Here is a 24980-nt window from a genome sequence, read left to right as displayed (position 1 = left end):
TTAATAAAAGTACTTTTCTTAACAAAAATTTAACTTCTTTTTAGAGCAAATCAAAGCAAAAAAAAAAAAAAAAATCTGATAAGTCATGAGTATTATTAATAGTAGAACAACAAAAAATTATTAACATAAACAGTTTCATTTAGTTTAAAAAACATGAAACACACACATTCACCTCCCCCCCCACAAAAAATGTAAAAAAACAAACAAACCACACTTCATGAACAATAATCTGATCAATAATCTATTAAATCATTTATCCCAAAATATCTGGAAAAGAAAATGATTTTATGACATCAAAAGGATGAAGAGGAGAATGAACACTCATTATTCTCATCACATGACATCTCTACTTTGGTTTCTTGAAAATATATGAATATTAACACAAATAACATATCAGAAATTCATTAAAAAATTATACTCCTTACATTATGAGGTTTATTTCGTGAAATAGTTAAATTTAAAATCCAATAAATTTTTTGAATAATTAAAAAATAATTTTGTAATTAAATAAATGCATAACTTATCTGTATAAACAAAATTGTAAGAAACTAATAACCGCTTTCTGAAATATAGTAAACAATGATAAATTTTAAATGAAAATAAATATAAAATATTAATTAATTAGTGTCCAACATAGGCAAACAGAAAATGCGTAATAAGATAGGCTCAGTGAATTTATATCTTAAATTAAAATGTAAAACTTAAATGTTCAAGTTTATTTCCTAACAATTATTTATAACATATATTGTTTGTAATAAAGAAAGATCACTGATAAAAATAAAAGTAAACTTTTGCTTATTGAAAAATGATTAAGATGTAATTTATGCAAAAGCATTGTTTACCATAAATTATCAATTTCCTCTTTCATAAATCTGTATATTGTTGAATGAAATTTACCTCACCTGTTTTGCAACAGTTTTTTTTAAATATATGATATATGGTCATGCCAATCAAAAATAGAATTCCTGCATCTTGATATCATGGAGTTTACTAAAATTTTGATTCTGACTCATGGAGAAAATACAATTTTCATATTTTTTTAGCTCCTGTGGCATTTAATGAGATGCAATTCAGCTCACGCATTCTCACTTAAATTTCGAACCGGAGGAACAAATTACTGAATTCGTGGGAAACTTTCTGTTCCTATGTACTCTGATATCTAAGCTACTCAGTTAAAAGTGAATAGTGTTTTATAATTAGGGTTCGGTTGATAACCCATTTTGCTGTATCAATTGCAGGTTGATACTTATAATCGATTTATCTGACACAGCCAGTAACTGATTCTGTTCCCTTAGGAAGGAAATGGATACAGAGTGGGTGCAAGTTCTTGCAATTGAGCCAAGACTAGTACTTGATACCGATATATTTCATAATAAAATTTTGCTTCCTCAGAAGAGGTACTGATGACAATGTAGTGGTATCTACATTGTCATTAATACCTCTTCCATGGCAATGGTTTTCACAGTGACTGAAGGGTGGATAAGAAGATGAATGGAAAGACTTTGCTGATACATTTAGTATAAAAGAAGGTGGGGCATTCTTTAATAGTATGTGCATTGTTACATGGGATAAAGAGCAATTACGAGTGGGGATAAAATATATTAAATTTTTTTTAAAAAGCATCAAACTTCATGCTTATGAGATCATTCATATCTCGCATGCAAACTTGGCTAGATTGATCTGATATTTTGTATCAAATTGATACAACACTTGACTGAACCGAATGAGTTCAAAGAGATTATCATTCAGTAACATTTGAGTCCAAAAACTGATACCAAGTACCTGATATCCTTAGTCTGAACAATTTTGTGTACTCGATACTTTAGAATACCTGCTATGAAATATGGGATCAATACAATAACCTACTTTATTTATAATATTAAAAAATCTGTACTAACCGCACTATCAAAAAAAGTTCACATGGGAATTCAAAGTTTAGCTTACATAAAATAGGCGAGAAACAGAACATCCATGACGGTTACAGAGATTAATAAAGCCTTTCTGATGTGATTCTGCATCAAGCATGATGGACAGATCTTTCATAAATAAGAGAAAGCAAATTGCACATCAATTGCTTCCTCTAGATCAAGACAGGTTTCGAATTAAAGATCTATAATTTCTTTTCAGTTAAATCTCAGTTAACATAGTTTAAGGGTTCATTGATTCACCAATTATGCATTCGAATGTTTTCAGATAACCTATATTTTTGGTAAAAAGCATATGAAATTTCAGAATGAGATTGTTATATAATTATACAATGCCCAGATGAAATACTTAATATAATTTAAAGAAATGCATTAAAATATAGGAATTTATGAGCATTTAAAGTGAATGCAGAAAATTAATATGCAATGAAAAATTTCATTTTACAATGAACATAAATTAAGCATATAAATATTAAAATAAACATAAACAACAGAACTACATAACATAAATATGAAAGCATGCTAACAAGGAATATTTAAGTAATTCAATAAAGACTTGCCAAAAAATTTCACAAACTAAATTTGAACATTAGAAATTTCTCAAATATTAACAATAAACATATTGAAGAATTCTGCTTCTGTTCATAGTATTATTATTATTATTATTTTTTTTTTTTTTGTGATATGCATAAAACTATTAAAAATGTGTTAATCTGCTCAAATTATAACAAAAACAATTTATTTGAATACTTTTTTCAAGATGACATAACAGCTTTATGATATCCCACCAATGTAGTTGCAGGTTATCATAAAATTAAAAATATATATTTTCAAATTAAACAGTTTTCAGAATTTATTAAAATGAAATTTTTACATAATAAATCTATGTACTTATGTGAACAGAAAAAAATGAAGCAAAGCTACTCTGGAAAAGTAGTAAAACTATGAATTATTAAGTTTTCTTAAGTTAAAATTTGAACTATAAATATTCTATCAAAAATAAAAATCATATAAAGATAGGACATACAATAAAACTTTAAAAAATCTATACAAATAAAAGAGTTCTCAGAACTCTGTCTTTTCTAGTTTTCTAAAAAAAATTATGTACTCTTGTAGCTATTATAAAAGTCTCTTACATTTAAGAAACATATTTCATTATTATATATTCTTATAAAAGATAACTTTACGAGTTGTAAGACTTTTTTTTATCAAAATTTTAAAGCAATATGTAGCATACAGTACATCTCATACAATGAATATGATTAATTGTTGAAAATTTCTTATTTCTAATTCTATCTCATTATTTAACCTATATTTATATCACATTAAAATAGTTTAGTGAAAATCTATTCTATCGTTAGTTTTCTTGTAAATTCATTTAAATCATTCAATTAATATTAAAATTTACAATTTTTTTAAAAACAAGTGTTGAAAAAATAAATGCATATCTAGGTTCTCAATTGTTTTCTTGTTTCGTTCATTTTTTACATTTTTTTTTTTTTTGTTCATGTACAAATATTAACATAAGACTAGAATATAAGATAATAAATACACATTGCTACTGATAGTTCCATGATTTTAAAACAATACAAGAATAAAAAAGGAGTTAGTAAAAAAATGAAATGCTAATTTTACTGTATAATAATAAAAATTTACAAAAAAACATTAAAAAGTCTACATAATTTTTTTGTTTATATGTATATATATATGTGAGTGTGAATAGGAATATTTGATACAGATAGTGAAAAATTTAATAGTTATTTCATAACCAAATAATGAGGTATTAAATTTTCAAAATGGATGTGTCCATTCAGTAATTAAAAATTTTAAAATCAACCAAATATTCGAAAATAAATACTTTCAACAATAAGAGCTCTTTTAAGAACTCATAACAGAAGTATATATAAAATTTCAATTATATACAAGAATAATTTGCACATCTAAAAATAGTTCCTTCTTAAGTTAAATTCCGTGTTGAACCAGGATAAATTCTTTGCATAGTGAGATCATTTAAAGTTCATTGTGTACAACAGTATTATTGCACTTGGATCCTTTGCAACTATCAGATTTTTGTTGAAAGGGTCCAGACTGACGAACATGAGCCAAAGCTTTCTTAAAAATTCTCAGAAATTCAGGAATGTCAAATGCATAATTTGTAAACTTGGCATGAGCTCCTAAAGTAGGATGATGCCCCTAAAAATAAATTTTATGTTAAAATAAGTAAAATTTCAAAAACGCCACAGTATTTAAGATATTATATGAAGCGGTTTAAGGATAAGAAAAAATTAAAGATAGATAATTTTCAAGTCATCACTTTCTCAAAATTTTCTTATCAATGTCAAAAGTACATAATTTCTGGCACTTCAACACAAATGATAATAAATACTTATTATGCACAATTTAAAGTTATTCAAAGAAACTATATAAAGATATTTTTCTAATATTTGAAATAAAAAAGTCGTTAACTCCAAATTTGAAATTTACAGAAGTAAATTCTGAACTCTTATTTTCAAAAATATCAAGAGCATATTTGTGAAGTTATTTTTTTAATGACTTTATTTGTCAAATCTGTTTTCATACAATACAACAAAAACATTCAAAAAATTTCAAAAAAAAAAAAAATCAAAATAATAAAATTAATTGCAGGAAATGAGTTGAGAAATGAAAATTCAATAATAAATGCAAATGTATATTTTTAAATATTTGTAAGTGTGCTTAAAAATATATACAATTGAATATTTTATTAATAGAAAATAATAGAAGACAGATTCCAAAAATAATTCAACAGTAAACAAGTACAAGTAATTCATGGTAATCAGGTCTAAAATAGAAATAGCTGGAAACTTTAAATATGTATTTTCAATTTAATTATATGATAGAATAAATTTTCTATCTTATATTTTAAACTCAATTTAGCAATAATATGAACAAACAAACAATAATTCCATAATTTATTAAACTATTCAAACCTACAAGAAAAGTTGTATATAATTCAGACATTAGAAGCTTACATACATCATTTTTATGAGTGAGATAAAGAATAACTCATAAAAAATATAAAATATAACTTATAAATATTTTATACATAATGATATAGATAAATTTAATATAATGAGTGTAAATACAACAATGATTACTGTACAAAATCATAGAGAAATGCATGTAATAAATAAAAATTAAATAAACAAAAAATATGTCAATTAATTCAAGTCTCATTATTAAAAAAATAGGAAATGATTATAGTTCATTATATTTCTACAATGATTGCAAATATTACATTGGGTAGAGTACTAATTAGAGTAATATATTAAAAGAAGCATTTTATCTATTTTAATAGATTGCATTTTATGCAATGGCATTTTGAAATTTTTAAAAATATTTTAAAATACAAAATGATTGATTGAAATCAATTAAAAGATGATTGAATTCATTCATTTGTTGATAAAGTGATAAAAAATTACTACATAAGTTTAGAGGTTTGAAAAAAAATATTCTAAAACAAAGAGTTTTTTTCCTAATAGAAATTAGAATAAAATTTGATAGATGATTAATAGCAGAAAGGTGGATTCCAAATTTGATATTCTTATCTATGCAAAAGTTCTAATACAGATGCATTTTTTTTTTATTTATTTTACCAAATAGTAATATAAACCATAAATCGACACATATTTATATTCAGAGAGTAATAAAATTAGAGAGTACCTCATCTTCTGGAAATATTTTATCAGACTTTTCCCAAGTGAAATACTTAAGGCCTTTGAGTCTAGCTAAATCAGCATAACAACTTTCATCTTCACAGTTAAATCTAAAAAATAAATAATCAGATAAGCACAGAGAGAATCTTCAACTGCAGATCAAACTATTATCTAAAAGAATTTCCTACTTTGAGTGTTGTTATTTGATATAATATATTTTTTTAATAATTTTTATACATATTAAAACAAAATTTTGAAAAAAAAAAAAAAACTTTTAAAAATATTTTTAAGTAGAATTTTCAAATAAGTTGTAAATACATAATTTTAAAACATATTTATTACTGTTTTCTGTAAAGTCACTGATACATTATTGTTATTTCTTGCTTATCATTGTAAGACACTATAAAAAATATGAACTTTATACTATATTCAAATGTAGCAATGAATATATAATCTTTACATAAATATATATATAATCATATATAAGAGCATATCCTATTCATTTGAGTTTTAAATTAAACTGAAATTCATTTCTATATTAATTCAAGGAGATAAAAAAATTATTATTGATGGCAAAAGAAAAGTCATTTTCAATTCACTTGAATGCTAGCTCTTATTAATCAATTATTCAACATTAGTTATTAATAGTATTTACATTATGTTTAAATATTAGTTATTGCTGTGTTGTTTTTAAATAAATAATTCATTTATACAATCATATTACAAATTTGCAATGAATACCTAGCATATATAAAAGATATACTTTTTATAAATAATCCATATTATTAAAGGTAAAAAAAAAAAAAAAAGAAGAAGAAGAAGAAATAAAATCTCCATCTCCAATAATCCATTTTCTCTCTTTATCTCTTTCCTTAAATAACTTCTTATTTTTAAAAAGGTTTTTATTTTTTTATTTCTGTAACTTAATTAAATAGAAATCAAATCAGTAAACTACAAAAAGAAACAAAATGGTTACATTAATTGAAAAATATTGTATTTCTTTATTTGTTTATTGTTTAATTGTTATGCTCTAATTGTTAAATCATATATTTTAGAAATATTTTTTAAAACATGTGAATACAAAAAATTACTCTTTAAAACTAAAGACATACTTTTAATTCTATTTCTTTTTTTTTTTTTCAAAATAAAATTCAAAAAATAATGCACACATCTGTATTAAATGGATTATGATATATTTAAAAAAAGCCCCCTTATTTAATGAATACTATTCTGAAAAAGAATAATGTCAACAAAAGCATTTAGCAGGCACTTTAATGCAGGTAGGCAATACGCACTTTTAGCAAACAAGTATTTGTAATATCCCAAGATAATTGTATTTTCTACTGATAAATAATTAAATTGCAGTAAAACTTACATTTCAAACACTGCACCCCATACAGGCATAAACAACATATGTGTTAATCCTGCTCCATGAATACCAATCAAAATATCAGTATTATAGCTAATCTGAAAAGAAATAATAATTAATTGATATGAGAGTGTTAGATTCAATCATATAGTCAATGTATGATTATCTGGTTACCTGTTTCCAATAATTACAATAAAAGAGCAATAAGCATTCAGTAAATAAAACAAGAAAATTTTTCAATATGAAACTTTAAATAACATTAAGACAAACTTATATTTTAATTACTTTTATGTTATGATAAAGAAAAATAGCAATTTAAATATGCATTATAACATTTTCTACACATAAAATATGATTGCTTTAAAGAAAGTATATATGCATATGCATAGACAACATAATTTATTACATACTTCCATCTGGTCCACAAATGCCATTTGCCGATTAAAATTAACTTTTTTTACAACAACATCTGGGATGGTTTTCAATGCAGAAACAAGCTGAAAATACAATTATGCAATTATTTGTTTCATGAAAGCTAGTTTGAAAATTGATAAAATATAATTTAATATGAAATTACCTCATCTTCATTAAGAATACGACGATATTGTGTACTTCTTGATATCAATGTAATTCTCACATTTGAGCCCTTTTATTTAAGAAAGAAAAGTAGCACTATCAATATTATTATCAATATCATGAGAGTGTGATAAAAATGATAAATAGATGGATATTTAATAAAAACAAATAAATATGACAGAAGATCAAAATTAAAAATTATGATTTCATAAACAGATAATTATTTGTGTTTTCCTACATCAATTTCCAAAAATGTTTTTATCAAAATCATTATAATTATATATTTATAAAAAAAGTTTGAATATCACATCAAGATTAAATCGACAGCCAGACTTCTATTTAAAATAGATAGTCAAGATTAATAGACAATGCTAAGCAAAGAGCCAAGAAAAATATTTTAACATTTGCAAACCATAGGGTGATTATATCATTATGTGATTTGATCATGAAACATACCTGTTTATTCAAATTTTATAAGAAATTTGACGACAAAAATTCCTAAAATCTGATGCTCAGTTCTTATATGCTTTTAAGCACAAAGATACCTCTGTAATGAAATCATTTGGCTATTATTTAATGTGCCTTTTACTTTTCCCATCATAGGTCACAAAATTATCACTCAATCGAATTTTTTACGTTTTTATGGAAAGCAATAACAATGAAATGTCAGTTATTGAAATTTCTTTTCTAATCTTTTTTTAAAAATAGTTATTAATCTGTTGTAAATGCATGCTCTCAGTATTCTGTAATGAAATATAATAAAATCTTAAAAGAATACTCAATGTGATGATAATTTAGACCAAAATTACCGAGTTTTATTTTTTTAAATATTTTTTTTTATAAATTTTTAGCTGAACAAAATTTACAAAATTCACTTTTTTAAAAAATAAACACCAATAATCACAATATTTTTTTAATACTAATTTAAAAGATGTTAAACTTTTATCAAAATTATTTAATTCTCACAAATTTTAAAATCAAGAAGTCCAATGATTGTAAAGTAAGTAAGTTAATTTAAAAGTAGTCAAACAAAGAAGGAATTTAAATTTTTTCTTCATAAAATGAAAGATGATTCATTGATAAATAAATTGTAAACTACAATACAATATATTCTACCATAATTTAATATATTCTATTTTATGAGCAATAAATTGTCATACAAAATATTCTTAGTTTTTCTCTAAACAAAAAAATCTGAAAGTAATATTATAAAATAAAATATGATATATCTACCTGGTAGTTATCTTTAATATTTAATCTGTACTTAAGATGCTCAGTAAAAGCTTGGAAAAGGCCACTACCTTGACATCCAGGAATCTAAACAATATATAATAGATTAGAACTGTTTCATTGCTACACTGAACATGAGCAATCCAGAAATTAAAATAACTTTAAAATGAATCTTTATAAATATTTTTTTAATTATTTTAATATCATTAATACAAGAATTGAGTTTTATAAATTTCAGAGAAATAGAAAAATTAATTTATTTACCAAAGGCATATTATAGTACATTCCAAAGATCATTCTAGGTAACAAAGGAAACACTGCATCCTTGAAACACACCTAAAATAAAATTTAATCATATAATTTGGTAGCAAAAAGTCTTTTTACACAAGAACTAACTTGTAAGAACACTAATTTTAAAGCTAATTAGTAATAAAAAAGCTAATATTGGTAAAAATTAAATTTTTATTTATTTCATGATATATTATTTAAGTTGTAAAGAATTGTAATTGAATGTGCCATGTCCATGAAAATGAAAGTAATAATTTTAAAATAAATTAGATATAATATTCCAAAACAAATTGATTTTACATCCGAATCTAGTAAATATAGAAAAAAAAAAGATGCTTTTACAGATTGAAAAAGAATTTCTAATTCAAAATATATTTAAAATATTTATATGTTTATATGGCAATCAATTTCTGCTCCACTGAATTGGTGTGCTATTCATTAAATAAGAATAAAATTAGCAAGAAAATCATCTGTTTTGGCTCACCAATTATGACATGTAAACTAATTCTGATAAAGTATGATTGAATGTTATTTTATAATAAAGGGTGAAAAAAAAAAAAAAACCCCAGAACTTTAGATTCAGAGATATTTGAGTAAATAGTTTAAATTTTAAATGGAAACTTCATTGCAAGTATAAGAATATGATGCTACTCATCAAATATGCTTTTATCAATCACTCAATTGTCCAAGGTATCAGGAAAGTATTATGTGACATTATTTCCCATAGTCATGCATATAAAAGAGGACAGAATAATAGACTTTTAGATATCAAATGAAAAACAAATCAAGCAAATAAAGAAATAGCCTTTTCTTAGCTACATTTGTAAAATTTAAAAAATGTCTGATTATTAAATACCAACACTAGTAATGACAAAACAAAAAAGACCCCAAAACATAACCTAAAAAATATAATTTATAATTTTTTGAAATCTTAACAAATGTGCTTTTATATTAAATTTTTTAAAATTACATAATAAACAGTGTGCGTGCATGTGTGCGTGTGTGTGTAATTTGAATATATAAAAAGAATATGAACCATGGCATTATACTGATATATTCAACATAAAATGTTATACATAGTACATTAATAAATATTTAATATTCAAAAACACATACTTTTTTGCCTTTAAAGCTCCCAAGATTCATTAAAGGGTGCTGAGTAAATGCTTTCCATACAATTTCAAAATTACTGAAATATGGTATCTATAAAGTTAAAATAATGAATATAAAAGTTCAGGATTTTTTATTTAGAAGCAACTAAATAATAAAATTGTAAAAATTATACTTACTGTATCCCAAATTAAAATGTGGATATTTGTAGAAAATGTCTGATTCAAATGTAAAGTTGCATATAAGTTTAAGAAATCACAAAAATGGTGGTACATATTTACAGCTAGAATAAAGAAAATTAATAATATCATAAATATATAAAAGAAGTATTTCATTCAATAGCAAAAATGAACTAATTTTAGGAAGTAAACAGTATATTGACATAATCTAGTAAAAGTGGTTTAAAGTAATATAGCTAATTTTATATAACTTTAACATTTAAAGATGAAATACTTTTATTTTCATCATTTTTTGCAAAATAATATTTTTAGTTTTAACAAATAGATTTAATAAATTTTCTATCACTACCCAACTTTTCTTAATTATCTTCTATAGATAAAATTCTGTTTTTAAGTATTGGATTTATAATTGCTGAAAATTTAAAACATCCAAAGCAACATGAACAATTTTATTGAAAGAAGTTTACATCGAAACAAAACTGCTATTCTTGTATTATTATATAAAATTGTTTTTACACTTAATTATGCATAGATGATATTTCAAAACTGGCTGAAATATGGTGTATACAGTATTATCAAGAAGAAGTCTATTTAATATAATAATACATTATGGGATTTTTTTTCCTCATAACATTAATTTATGAATGTGATAATACAGAAGATTGTTAACAATGAAAAAAAAAACATAAATATTCTTTTTTTTTTTGTCTATTTACTGATGCAATCCAACATAAAGAATGTTTTACTTTGTAAATCAAAGTACAAAATTTATGTTTATAATTTGTTCTAAGAAAATACAATTCACCTTTGAGGAATTTCACATGTGCATGCAAGATTATAAAAGGCACAACATCATTATAAATCTCACAACAGAAATAAATTGGAATGAAAACACACAGTGTTATGTCATAAAAAATATTATGATACATATTTTTATTAGTAATACAAATGAATGTGTGTGTGTATTGGCACTCTACAGGCCAAAGAACTTATCGAAGCAATCAAATGGGACACATATATGCCTTAGATGGTAAAAATGTCTTCTGGGAGAAATTTAAAAAAAAATTCATTAGAAAAAATTACTAATGAATTAAAAATTAAGCTGAAACTATCTTTATTGTTTCATTAAATATTTAATTTCCTGATTTTCTTCCACTGTTAAAAGCTAAAAAAATAAGGATTCTGTTTAATTTCTGCAAAAATGCAAAGTTACACAAAAATGCAAAGTTACAATAAAGATGAAAAGAACAATTATGTTTCTAATAGTGCTATGATGACTTGAGACAGGACTCCATTACGAGGCGCTCATGTATACAATTAACAGAATACATATGACTATTAAATCAGCTATAATTTTAATGTGTGACACTTTGACAGAACTGTAAACATGAAGTTAAGCTTAAGCAATTTAAGTAAAATTAAATAAAATCAATATCGCTACTGAACCAGCCAGTAATTTTACACATTGGGTTTCTGACTTATTCTGAGTATAGCATGCATTAGATACTAAGATGCAGGATTAAGTAGCATTCTTGATACAAAAAGCAATGAACAAGATTGTGTGTATGCATGCATTCTTAGAAGAATGCAACTTTGTTTAAGTGTTGAAAAAGTACATTTCGATTAAGCCTTTTAAAAACTTTCATTATTTTACCATTTTATAAAATTTAAAGCAAGTTAATAAATGCATCATAATGCAAATACTTTCTTTTTAATAACCTTTTGAGATATATATATATAATATCACTGAAAAAATATGATGAGAAATTCACCCAATCTGAAGTATGAAAAAATGATTTATATAAATATATCTGTCTTTTAACATCCTAACATATTTTACAGATAGAAAAATGAGGTTTATAGATGACTGAAAACATATAATTTATTTACAATTAAAAAAAATAATAAAAAAAAATAATTAAAAAAACTGTAATTGAAATTTTTTATTTAAGAAAATAAATGCTTCCTTTATTTTTGGGACATTCTGTGTGTATATATTGAAAAGCCTTTAAAAACAAGATCAAAATAAGGAGTCTTTAAAACATTGAAGGAATCTACCAACAGATTTTCAATATAACTAAAATATATAAATTACCTCAAAGAATTGATTTAACTATATTTTATTCTCCAAATAAAGTTAAGTTTTATTAAAACAACAAAGGAGTCATAAAGAAAAGCATATAGAACATATGGAAGGGAAAAAGAAAGTTTGGGGAATGAAAATTTGTTTAAGATAATTATTAAAGGACTTCTCCTATGAATGGATGAGAATAATTCATTAACCATATTAGTTAATTATGTATAATTTTGATTTTTTCTCAGAATTCTTTTAGCTAGCTATGTGCATTAAATATTTTATGCTTAGTTTAAAGCAACAATAAACAAACATAGAATTATTGGATACACATTCTAACAAGATATTAAAAACAATGTAAAATGTTTCCAAAGCATTTTGAAATTCAAGAAATGTTCACTAAGGAAAAAGAAAAATAATTACTAGCATCAAGTTTCATGATGAATGTAGGCTCACTAATAACTAAATCACAAGTCTCGTCACCAATGGGCTTGGGAAGTTCTGTTAGATGTTCAAATTCAGCATACCTACATAAGATGTGATATTTTTGTTAAAATAAAAATTAAAAAACAAGGAAATTTGTATCATAAGGTTTATAAAAGTGTATCATTTTTTCAAGTTGTTGGTTATAATAATTTATATTTCAATCAAATATCTACATTAGCGACATCATATTAAATTTTAAGCTCCTTATTTAACTACAGAAAATAAATTAGGTCTATTTTAATGTATGAAATATTTTTTTTAATTTAGTAATATCATTAATCTTATTACTTTAAAGTATAAAAAGAAATGTATATATAAAAATAAAAAAATGTTTATGACTGAATCAACATTCTGTTATAATTTTTAATGATACAAAAGTATAACGGCAATTTTTTTTTATATTGTAAATGCTTTATCTAATTCAGAAAAGGAGATAAATACATCAAACAATATTAAAAATAATATCAAACAATACAGATGAAAAACATCATATGAAGAAATAAAAATACTTCAGTAAAAAAAACTACATTTACTGCATTATTTTCTGCAAATAACATACAACATAGAAAATTAAATAATTTTCTTCAGCAAAATCAATTTCTATTAAAAGATAATAGGAAGGTTGCTGTCTAACAAGTTAAAATAATTGAAGCATGCATAAAAAAGAATGAAGAATTTACTTTGCAATCTTTCAAGAATGATAACTTTCTTTGAAATAACTTGGAGAATTAACTTAAAAATACTCTAAATTATAACAAAATTTAAAAATATCTTAAAAATTTCAGATGATTTTTTTAACTTTTGCAAAATGAAAGGTATTTATTTTATTTGTAAAAACATATAATGCAGACCATATTGTTCATTCTTCTTGTAAGCTCAGTACTACTCTTAGTATTTGGAAAATATGACATAATTTAACATCACAATATATATATATATATATATATATATATATATATATATATATATATATATATATATATATATATATATATATATATATATATATACAGGGTGATTAGTAGATACCTTTTAAGAAATTTGAATTCAGAATAGCATCTTATATAGTCAGGAAGTAATTTGTACCTATAGTAAAGTGATTATGCTGAATTTATTGAGACAGGTGACCTTATCATCAAAATGAGTAAATTACAAAAATAACTCAAAAAAAAATAAAACAGATTAACAAAAAAGTTCTGTTAGAAAAATTTATGTTATACTGCAATAAAAACAAAGCAAAAATTTTTCATTCAAAGTGTTATCTGTTAAATTGGCAGAGATATTAGAAATTAAAATAATGAACTCTCCATGGATTCCATGTAAAAGAATTCATTCTAAAAGATTCCTGAATATCTTCTAATTGCCAAACTCCCAAGTGTATTTTCCACATTTTTTTAAAATTATTATTTTTGTTTGTTTTCTTCATTACTTAAATTTCACCTCATGGTTACTTATCTCAGAAAAAAATATATGAGTATATTGGAGAATACTTTTTCAAATTTTAAGATGATAGAGATGCAATAGCCTTATTATTATTTAAATATCCTTCCAATGGTACAATTTTAAATAATTGTTATTTATTTATATTAATATGGCTAGACAATTTTGAAATTTTTATAATTGAATAAGCATTTTTTAAGAGGTCAATGCTTAAACTCAAGTTCAATATAATCTATCAGCAAATAGCCATATACTTTAAGAAATTCTATTATGTATTTGTCTTTCTAACCAGTAATATTATATTAAAACTTTTATATCCTTACAATCAAATAGAAAAGCTTCTTTAAAATTATAAGTAACATTCCAAGTAAAATTTTCATAATGTAAAAGAATCTATTGTTCTATTTATCTCACCAAGATTGTAAAGGGCTTTTGTGTTGACCATGTTCCTTAAGAGTCTTCTTCTTTACTTTACAATATCCACCAACTTGTCCTTCTCTTATTACATCATCACGGTACCTAAACATGAAAGATTTTATTTGATTTTCAGCAAGAGTTACAAAAGAAAAAAAATAAACTTTTAAAAGTTAAAATACATAATACATAAATTCGAATCTGAATCTCATGGTTTTTTACAACATTCTCTCAGTCTCAAATGAATATAAACAAAGAATAACAATTCATTTATATATGTATGAAAAGCAAACATATTTTCTTGGTAAAAGAAAAGCAACTGTAGAATTCTTTAAAGATATAGCTTTAATTGTTCATGATGTAGCAGAAAATATCAATTTTTATTCATTATGAAGATAACTTTGTTCAAATCATGGTCAAAAAGTGTCATAAACTGAATAGAACAGCAAAAAGTCAAGAGACAGAAATCATGTGAAATTATTTTGCTTTATAGCTTTAGAAGAGAACTTTCAGAAGCAACTTATTAAAGTTTGACCTGTGTGAAGAGTTATTGTGGAAAAAAAAAGCCTGTGCAATTCAGAAAAAAAAAAAAAAAAAAGGGGGGGGGCAAACTTTGAATGATCATGCATGAATGATAAATAGTTACTTTCAGGATGGTGATTGAAATTGAAATTATTACATTTATTTCCCTTTAAAGCCAAGGACAAGATTTTGAGATTCAACAAAAAAAAATCCGAGTCTTTTATAGAATGTAATTATTAATTTCTACATCAGATAACTTGCTTGAATATGTATTTGTATTTTGCTTGAAAATTTAAGAATATAAGGTCTGATCTTTTAATTTTTAAAACTTTATTTATTAATTGTACAATAAACAAAAAAACTTTTAATAAGTACTACATTTTATGAATAATAAAACAGGTGATACTCATTAAAGGTAATAATTATAGCAATTGTGTTGTAATGTATTAATATTAAGTGAATTACTGTTAAATAATTAATATTAAATATTAAACTGTTAAAGATAATAAAAGTAGCAATATAGATTTTAATTGTTCATAGAGAATGAATATTATGTGTCAATTAACCATAGAGAAGCTCATTTTAACCACAGAAAAGCTAAAGCTAACAATTGCTTAAAAATTTAATGTTTAAATATCAAAATGCAAATAAAATTGCTACAATCTTATATATTACAAATAAGCATACCTCATTGGTTCAGGCAAATTTAAAAGTGTCTTAAAATCAAACATAATGTTTTTGCCTCGACAAAATCTCATAAACTTTGTACATTCCAGAGAACTGCCATTCTAAAATGAATAAATAAACAAATAAATAAATCTCTCTTTATTAAATATGAAATAAACCAAAAAATAACACTTTATGACTTACCTTCTGTTTAGGAGTACATATTTGTGTTAATTCATCCATTCGTTCTCTAATATAACCAAAATCTCCTTGTTTAAAGAATGTTTCGATTTGCTCAGCTTTAGATTTGGCCCTAGATAATCAAAATGGTAAAATATAAATTGTAAAAATTTCAAAATAATTGATAAATAAAAAAACCAAAACAATAAAGTTATAAGCATAATATTTTTTTTTTAATAACTCATACCATCCTCTACTACTTTTATTGCATGTTGGTGCGGAATATCTAAGATCAGGTGTACAATCTTTTTCATATCCCCAACATTTCTTGAGATCTAGTAAGCTCTATATCATAAAAATAAGAAAGAAAATTCTTTAAAAATACATATGGTTTTAAATGAAAAAGAGCTCAGCCTATAAAAATTATAATATATATGTTTTCATTGTAATTGTATATTTTTAAACTATAAACAGTAACAGTATTTTAAACAGTAACTATGATGAGCGAATTCTATTCAAAATACTTTTTTGAATGTGAATTTCACTTTAAATCTTCAATTTTATATTAACTACTGTTAATGATTTTTTAAAAAAAAGTGTGACATTAAAGACCTTATATTATATTTGAAGCATACTATGTTTGGAGATCAATATTAATTGCAGAGAAATCTTTAAATAAAATTCAATTATTAGTATATTAAAATAAAGATATAGAAAAAAAAGGGTAATAATATCTACAGATGTAAAATTAGAATTTTTCACACTTACAACTATTAAATATAATTCTAATAGTTGTAAATGCAATTGGCATTACATTTTACAGGCAGAGTATTACTATAAAAGATGCTTCAAATAAAGTATGTATAATCTAATCTTGATTTTGTTAAACTGAAATTACACTTTTAGCAAAAGTTTTTGTTCATTTATACAGTAATATTCAATTTATGTTTGTATCCATCAACATAAATTGAATATTATATTAAATGTTTTTTTTATCTTTTAAACGTTCTTGAAATTACATGAAGGAAATAACATGTCATTACAAAAGAGTACATTTTTGGGTTCTTATTAATTAATCATGAAGGATTGGCAATTTAGCAATAATTCTGAGACCTCCTTCTCCCCTCTATAACATCAACAGTTTTGATATTTTTAATATAAACAGATGCTTGTTTTCTTCTCTCAAATTAGAAGCATGTTCATAGGGCTGTAATGCCAATTTGGTTTTGGTATTATATTTGATGAGTTTTGGTCTTTTCACCGTTAATAAATAAATAAATACCCTTTTTTTTCTCTTTACTTCTTAAAATTAAACCTGTTTGAAGATCTAAACGAAACACAAAAGTAATAAAAATATGAATGAAATATTTAAAGTCATAGTAAAATGACTAATATTTATGCAGATATTAAGCTTGATTTTAAAGTAGTTTCAAATTGGAATAAATTATCTAATACCTTATATGGACAATTCTTAGAAATCCTACAAGCTTCAGATTCTATAGGATGACTTGCAAAATAATATGCCATATGTTCTGGAGGTAAATTTGTGTGAAATATTTCATCTTCTGATGATCCTATTACAAGGTAGGTGATACAAAAAATGCATAATATGGAGTATAAAAGAAAGTTCCTAAAAGAAACGAAAGATACAACTATTAAACGTTCTCTTCTAGAAATTTTTCATATTGACAAAATAAAATAGAAGAAAAATAAACTTACATTTTGAATCCAAATTAGCGAATAAAAACATAAAAGAATTTCTAATTATTTAACTACGCATTAAAACATACCGCCTTGTTCAATTGAATCATTACAGAAAATGTAAAATATTCAACGAAGGAAGATAAGTCACATGTCAAATTTAAATAGTTGTTCATTCAGGTAAACAAATAAAATAGTAAATGTAATAAATAGTTCCTGTTTACCGGTTGTTGACATTGACAACCGGATACTGTAGGTAGATACAGCTACAGTTAGAGCTAAAGTTTAATAACCGCTTTACTGAAAAACAACAACAACAACAAAAGAAAGTATTGAATGAAAAATGTCTCTAGATCAAGAGATTTCGTTGATAAGCTGAAGAAAATTCTTTCTCGTGAAGTTTTTCATACTTTTTTTCGTTTCTGAAACATTTTCTTGGGAAAAGAAAAGTAGTACAGTACGATAATACTATCGGTGACCAGAACCAGGAAACAAATTTCACTGTCTTTCAAGCTTTTTACTGCCCCTTCTCCTCTTCTGATTATTTTACGTTTAGCAAAAAATAGGGTTGATTATAATTTGCAATGGTATTTTGAATACTCGGCAGAGATATTTTCTTTATACTGCATATTTTTGTAGCTGAAATATTTGCTTTTAGAAATATTAAAATTTAATATGCACTTGAAATAAAGCCAGCTTTATTCACTAAATTAAAGTTTCTACTTAATTTTAATGAAAATGAAAATGGTTTGTAAATTTGTTAAAAGCTAAAGTCTATTCATTAATAGTACTTGAAATCCTAAATTGAAGAGCTGTTACATATCATTGATTGATAATGGAGATTTAGATTTTTATTTGTGACAAAACAGCTAAATGTGTATGTGTCAAGCCATGTTTACATTGAATTTTGACAACTAATGGCTTGCCATAATGCTTTCTATTGATGGCAACTAAAGAGTTCTTTAGGTTTTATTTTACATAGGCGGCGACAGAGGTTTACTGATGGGTGGACGAGATAAACCTGACAGGGATGGCAGACAGAATTTCTTTAATTCAGCTTTGAAATAATTCATAATAATAAATTTTAAATATAAGTAAAGTCAAATAAGTATTAATTAGCTCATTAAAATTCTTCACCCACTTAATTCTCGTTTTTATTGAAATACTAACTCTAATTTTTCTCTGATTTTTCAAAATTTTCTTCAAGTTTAATTTATTATTTGAGAAAATGCATGAATTTAATTGATTTACAAAACAACAGAAAATATTTGTGACACATTTCCACTAATATTAAGAAATTAGAAGTCATGTTTATGCTCAGATTTTGGCTTTAATTTCAAAATTAGTGTAAGTGTTCATTTTTTTAAATTTTAAACTAATTACAAGGAAAGGCAAAGTAAAATTTTAATTAATAATACAGAATCGATCTTGGGGGTCTTTTTTGGTTTGAATAATGTGAGCAATAATGGAACGTATCTCATTATTTTTAAAAGACCGTTAATAAATAATTTTATTTGTTAATAATCTTATGTTTTAATTAAATTTAATTCATAAATTGGTTTTTACATTACTTTAAAAATAAAGAATTTTTTTTCAAAAAATATGAAAATTTGTGCCAAATTTATCTGCACATAATTTTTTTTTTTTTTTTTGAGATTAAAAGTAAATGTTATTACTAATTTGTTTCCATATGTTTTCTTAAAACTGAAAATATGACTGAATCTAAAAATTGGCTATCGAAAAACTTACATAAACAAGTGTGGATCGTCTCCCCGAGATGTACTCGCATGCAATAAACTATCTGGCAAGAAAAAAAAAACCCTAATATTTTTTTTTATTTAGTTAATCAAATGGTCATTGAATAACTAAAACGAACATTTGACATACAGTTAAAATGAAATAATAATATCAGGCAACAGATTTAGCTTATTTTTAAATTATTGCATTTTGCAATAATATACTCGCAACGCATGGTCAATCTTTGGACATATTAAATTATAAATTTGACACTCATCGGCGCTTTATGCAGGGTTTCACAAAAACCTTGACCGCGGCTTTTATTCCTGTAATATTGATCGTAGACATACGGTAAATTACAAAGTTGTGTAAAAAAAAGTGGAAATTGCTATGAAAAGTTTTCAGAGGATTAAACTTTAAAAAATACAAATTTTAAATTTTTATACGGACCACGTATAAAAAAGTTCCCAGTGAGAAAAAGGTGCCACATCCTTTAATAAGATCATGTACTAAATTTCAGCATTTTATCACAAAAAGTCTCAAAGATATGAAACTACATAAATGCTGACTTAAACCACTTTCCGATGCCTGTATATGAGGCCGCAAAGAGAAAAAAAATCATGTCGGATGTTCGTGTTTTAGGAGTCGTACGCAAATTAACAAAGAAAGTAATTATTGAATAAATAAATAATAATTTTACCATTTATTTGTTCAAAGGTCTTAAAAATTTGTTGAACAATAACTTAAAGCAAAGATTACATAACTTAAAGCAAAGATTACATAACTTAAAGGAGAGATTACATAAAGGAAAGATTGTATAAGGAAAGATTACATAAGATTTTTTACAAGTTCGCTGACTGTACTATTTTTAAGTTATATTCTGTAATTCATGATATAAAAATTTAAAGTATTTTTCAGGAAGCATAGATTTTTAAATTTGTATTTAAAACTAAAGATATGAAACATATTTAATTTTCTTATAATGCATTCCTGCGTCGCGTCATCTGCTCTGAAGATGTAAACATTTGCATTTTAATTTGTGATTGATCCTTTTCCAACTTTGTTTTAACATATCTTTGAGAAATTTCATGATAAAATTTTGAAATTTTGTACATGATATTATTAGAGGATGGGGAGAGAGGATATTTTACTCAGGGGAATTTTTTTTGTACGGGATCTATATAAAAATTTAAATTTTATAATTTTTGAAGTTTAATCCCCTGAAAAATTTAATCGATTTCATAACATTTTACACATTTTTTTCAGCAACTTTGTAATTTACAGTATATGTCTACTATCAATATTTAAAGAATAAAGGCCGAGGTCAAGGTTTTTGTGACACCCTGTATACTGAAAGTGAGAATATATTTAATTCAACCTAGTAAACTGCGCTTTTTAATTATCATATTTATATGCAGACGGGTGTACACACGACAGTCAATCCTTAAGAAATGTGATTTAAAATTTGATACATACCAATGCTTTTTATACTTAAATTGTGCATCAAATTCCACTTAAATATTGTTGGGATGAATAAATTAGCTTGTTTGCATGCATGGGAAATTACAGTTTGGAAAATGGATAATTCCTTGGCAGATTTGATTCCACATATGACAAGTATGTATATGTTATAATTTAAAACTATATACCAAATTGAGTGCATCAAGCTTTTTACGAATTGTAGTTATTGAATTCACCTGACAGCAAGAGAGACAGAGTTTCTGTTAATGGATTTCGTTGAAAATACGAAAAAAATTTACAAGTTTGCACATAGGCATTCTACAAATGTATTTTTCTGAGTGAGAGTTGTCTGAAATGTGGGGATTCATTAAAATATCGAGGTCTGATTTTTCACAGAATACAATACTTTCTACTAGGTGCTATTCTATGTCTACTATTCTACTCTACACTAGGTGCATTGAAAACTGAAAAAAAAAAAGTCTTTTGTTTTGAGTAATGCTACAATAAGAAATTAATTGAATATATTCTTCAATTTAGTTGAAAATAATAAAAAAACATGATTAATTGTTGAAGATTTAATCACTTTTATGGTAAAGAACTTTAACTGAAACAGGAATGCAGTAAATACATTAATTTTGTATGTATATATTCATAAAATGCATCTTTTATTCAAAATTGAATAAAAGTTGTGTAGCAGTTTACTGATTGTGACAGAACTTAAGTTGATAAGTTAATTAAGTCCTTAAGTTGATTTATTCATATAAAAAAATCTGAGCTATTACCGAAGTTTAAGACATTTGTGCTTGTTACAAGAGAACGTTGAATTTTGTTTTTCATATAAATACGTGTATTATTCATTTAAATAATTTTTATTCTGAATAAGGAAAGAAGAAAGTTAGGTAGCACTCGAATGTTCTTACGAACCTGGAAAGGAACACGCAGAATTCGGAGATTCAACGATGGAATTTGCCAGTCACTTAAATAAAAGAATTTTAAAAAAATCTGTGAAACATCTGAAACTATGTGCAAAGAAAAGGAAAAACCAATAAAATGTTCAGATGTTCATTTAAGAGAAAGTCTCACGAGTGTAGACTTTGTGGCTTGACATTTAGCAAGGAGAGCGAATTAATATGAACTCGCATGTTCATAATGAAGCAGAAGAGACCACATGAGGAAAAGCATTTACCAAAAAAATGCACTTTAACCCTTTCTAGGGCCGTGGGAAGTATGCTTCCCCCCAAATTTATCAATCTTTGTATGAAATTATGTAGGTTGGCATAAGTTCTGATAATTTTTTTTAGAAAAACAGAAACGATGCTTCAGTTCTTTATCTCATACAAAATAATGTGTCTTGATTTGTTACTTAATTATTAATTAATCAAATTAAATGTATCTAATAAGCTAAATGAATCCCTTTTCTTATTCTAATTTCAATCCTAAAAATATTTAAACATAATATGACTAGAAAAAATGGCTCTTTAAAGGGTTAAATCGACATTTACATACTCATGCAAAAGATAGCCTTGTTCAATCAAAGACTGAGGCTTTAGTTTAGTTTAGTTTAATTTTATTAACGTCTCGTTTTAAAGCAACACTAGGGCTGTTTTGGGATGGACTTCGTAATGTTGAACCAAAATCAGATGACGAGGACGACAACTGAGCTGGCACTCTCCTCTCCAAACTTGCACCCACACCAGCTGGAGGACATCAGAGAATAAACTGGATGAAAAAAATTAAAATTACATTCTTTAGGAATTTATACAAATGGAAACTTTAATGTGTTTGATTTGCAGTTCAAGATTTGCCAGTAGGGATAGTTTAAAATTTTATTTAAAGACTCTTGCAAACGAAATATACCTTATACTGGTGATTATTTTTGTTTAGAGACACTATAAGATGTAACTAAGCATTATTTGAATGCTCTCATGCAAAAGAAAAACTTTGTGTACTAGAAGCATGGATTGTATACCAAGCATCAATTCTAGAAAGTACTTTAACATGTTTACTGTTCTGTTAATCATATTTGGGTAAGAGCAAAAATTCCCATTCAGTGTAGAATTGATGCGAGCAGCGTACCCTGTGTTTAGTTTGTATCTTCTAGTTTTAACATGTTGTTCAATGTGTGAATCTAATTTCTAAGTATTTATTATCTAATCGTATTTATTATCCAAGTAGATATTTTCTTTTCTACTAAAGTTAAGCGATAGTAAAGAAGTAAATCAACAAAGTCTTATTAGATAGTGGTCCAAATCATAGACATGAATCATGGCAGCAAAAGTGTTAAAAAGACCTACTCTTGTGAAAACTCTTTCATATAAACTGTGCTTGAATTTTCTGCCAAATATTTCATTGTACTGTGATGAAGCTTATAAGCCAGCTAACAGTTACAAGACATGAGTATTACTTTTGTCTTGTTACTAGGCTACTAACCACAAGGTCCCAGGTTCTATCCTCGCTTATAACAAACCGCTACAATGTGCTTGTTAACAAAAAAACATATGCCATTATGAACAGTGAATGTGATAAACTTTTATTAATAAAAGTAACTTCTTTATTGACGGAATTTGACCGTGTGATTAGGCCTTTAGAAAAATAAAATAGACAGCATTTAAATTTAACAAGCATGATCAAAGTTAAATCGTAATTAAGTTTATCTGATTACTAAAATTCTTTTTTTTTATAATAAATGATTATAAATTACTATTATCAAAATGGTTTCACGTTATCATGAACAAACAACCAAGTAGTAATGAAAAAAAAAGTTTCTTTTTAAAATTTCCTTACTGTTTTAAGAATTTTTTCAAACAATAACGAAAACTTTATCTGTCAAAAAATATCACTTATTCCTGTTTCTTAGTAAGAAAGAAAAAAAAAAAAAACTGGAAACGTTAATGTAAATTCTTTCATTCTACTGAAACCTTCCTACTACTGCTTTCATTCAAAGCAGTCGGTCCTCAGTTCGGCGCCTTTTAACGAAAACACTTGTCTACTCAATGGCTGACTATTGTAGGACTGGGAACGAGGAAGATTGGAGGAAATGTGTACACAGAATGTGTACTAAAATTCACTTTTCTTATTGACCAATCCCAGCTCGCGGAAGAAAGCCGCTACGTATATCCATGTATATGAGCAATGCAATCGTACATGTGATTGGCTAACGTGCAAACGTGTTTGATTGTGTATTTTACATTTGGAAATGAACAGCAAACGTGTGTCAGATTCTGTCTGGTTAATCTTTGAAAATTCACAGGTGGTTTGAGACACAGAAGTGTGAAAGAATTTATGAGCAATTGTTGATATATGTGGGATAGTAAACATAAAAATATAGTTATTTTTATCATGTACATAATGTTATTCCATTTACATTAACTTACAAATCTTCAGTAACATGTGGGATGATTATGATTTAAAGTATATTTGTATGTATCACCAAATAAGTAGCATATTTAGATAAATGATTTTTTTTTAAATATATTTCAAAGATTTTATTTTCTAGTGATTTTTTTTTTTTTTTTCGTGCAGAACATGCAAGGAAGGCTTTCTATCAATATCATGTTTTCACAAGTATTGAGTCATAATTTTTAACAATGATTATCATGTTCATATTTAACTATCAGAATTTTATTGCTGCAGATATTCATATTTCCTCAATTTTAAATACTTTCATCTCTTTACTTTTTGTTCCCCTTTGTTTCAATAACACTTAAGCCCAACTAATGATTGACATTCTTATTAAATACTAATTTTACCTAATTGTTACATGACAAATCGTAATAAGCATTGCCTTTTTTTTGTTTATTTATTTATTTTGCATTGAAATGAAATATGTAGGGGAAAAAATACTCATATATTGAACATATTCAAAGTGAAAAGGAAAATTTGTATTTTAAAAATATAAAATTGGTTGTTTTTTTTACTTCTTAAAAT

The 24980-nt window shown here is 25.0% G+C and overlaps 1 protein-coding gene across 1 annotated transcript; it reads right to left on the bottom strand.

The window, feature by feature from the left end:
* Positions 1 to 3665: 3665 nt before the first annotated feature.
* LOC129988285 (EGF domain-specific O-linked N-acetylglucosamine transferase-like) lies at positions 3666 to 18098 on the bottom strand. The gene is made up of 16 exons (XM_056096472.1): positions 17874 to 18098; positions 17610 to 17784; positions 16402 to 16499; positions 16179 to 16287; positions 15996 to 16096; positions 14787 to 14891; positions 12870 to 12973; positions 10373 to 10476; positions 10200 to 10286; positions 9060 to 9131; positions 8799 to 8882; positions 7567 to 7635; positions 7400 to 7486; positions 6996 to 7087; positions 5628 to 5730; positions 3666 to 4118 (listed from the first exon to the last, which is right to left on the bottom strand). Coding segments are annotated over exons 1-16 (1575 nt in total). The 5' UTR covers positions 17876 to 18098; the 3' UTR covers positions 3666 to 3935.
* Between the last annotated feature and the right edge of the window lie 6882 nt (positions 18099 to 24980).

This window comes from Argiope bruennichi, chromosome 10, assembly GCF_947563725.1.
Source record: "Argiope bruennichi chromosome 10, qqArgBrue1.1, whole genome shotgun sequence".
Lineage (NCBI taxonomy): Eukaryota > Metazoa > Arthropoda > Arachnida > Araneae > Araneidae > Argiope > Argiope bruennichi.
Note: the sequence above shows the minus strand (reverse complement) of the source record. Positions and strands in the feature narration are given on the sequence as shown.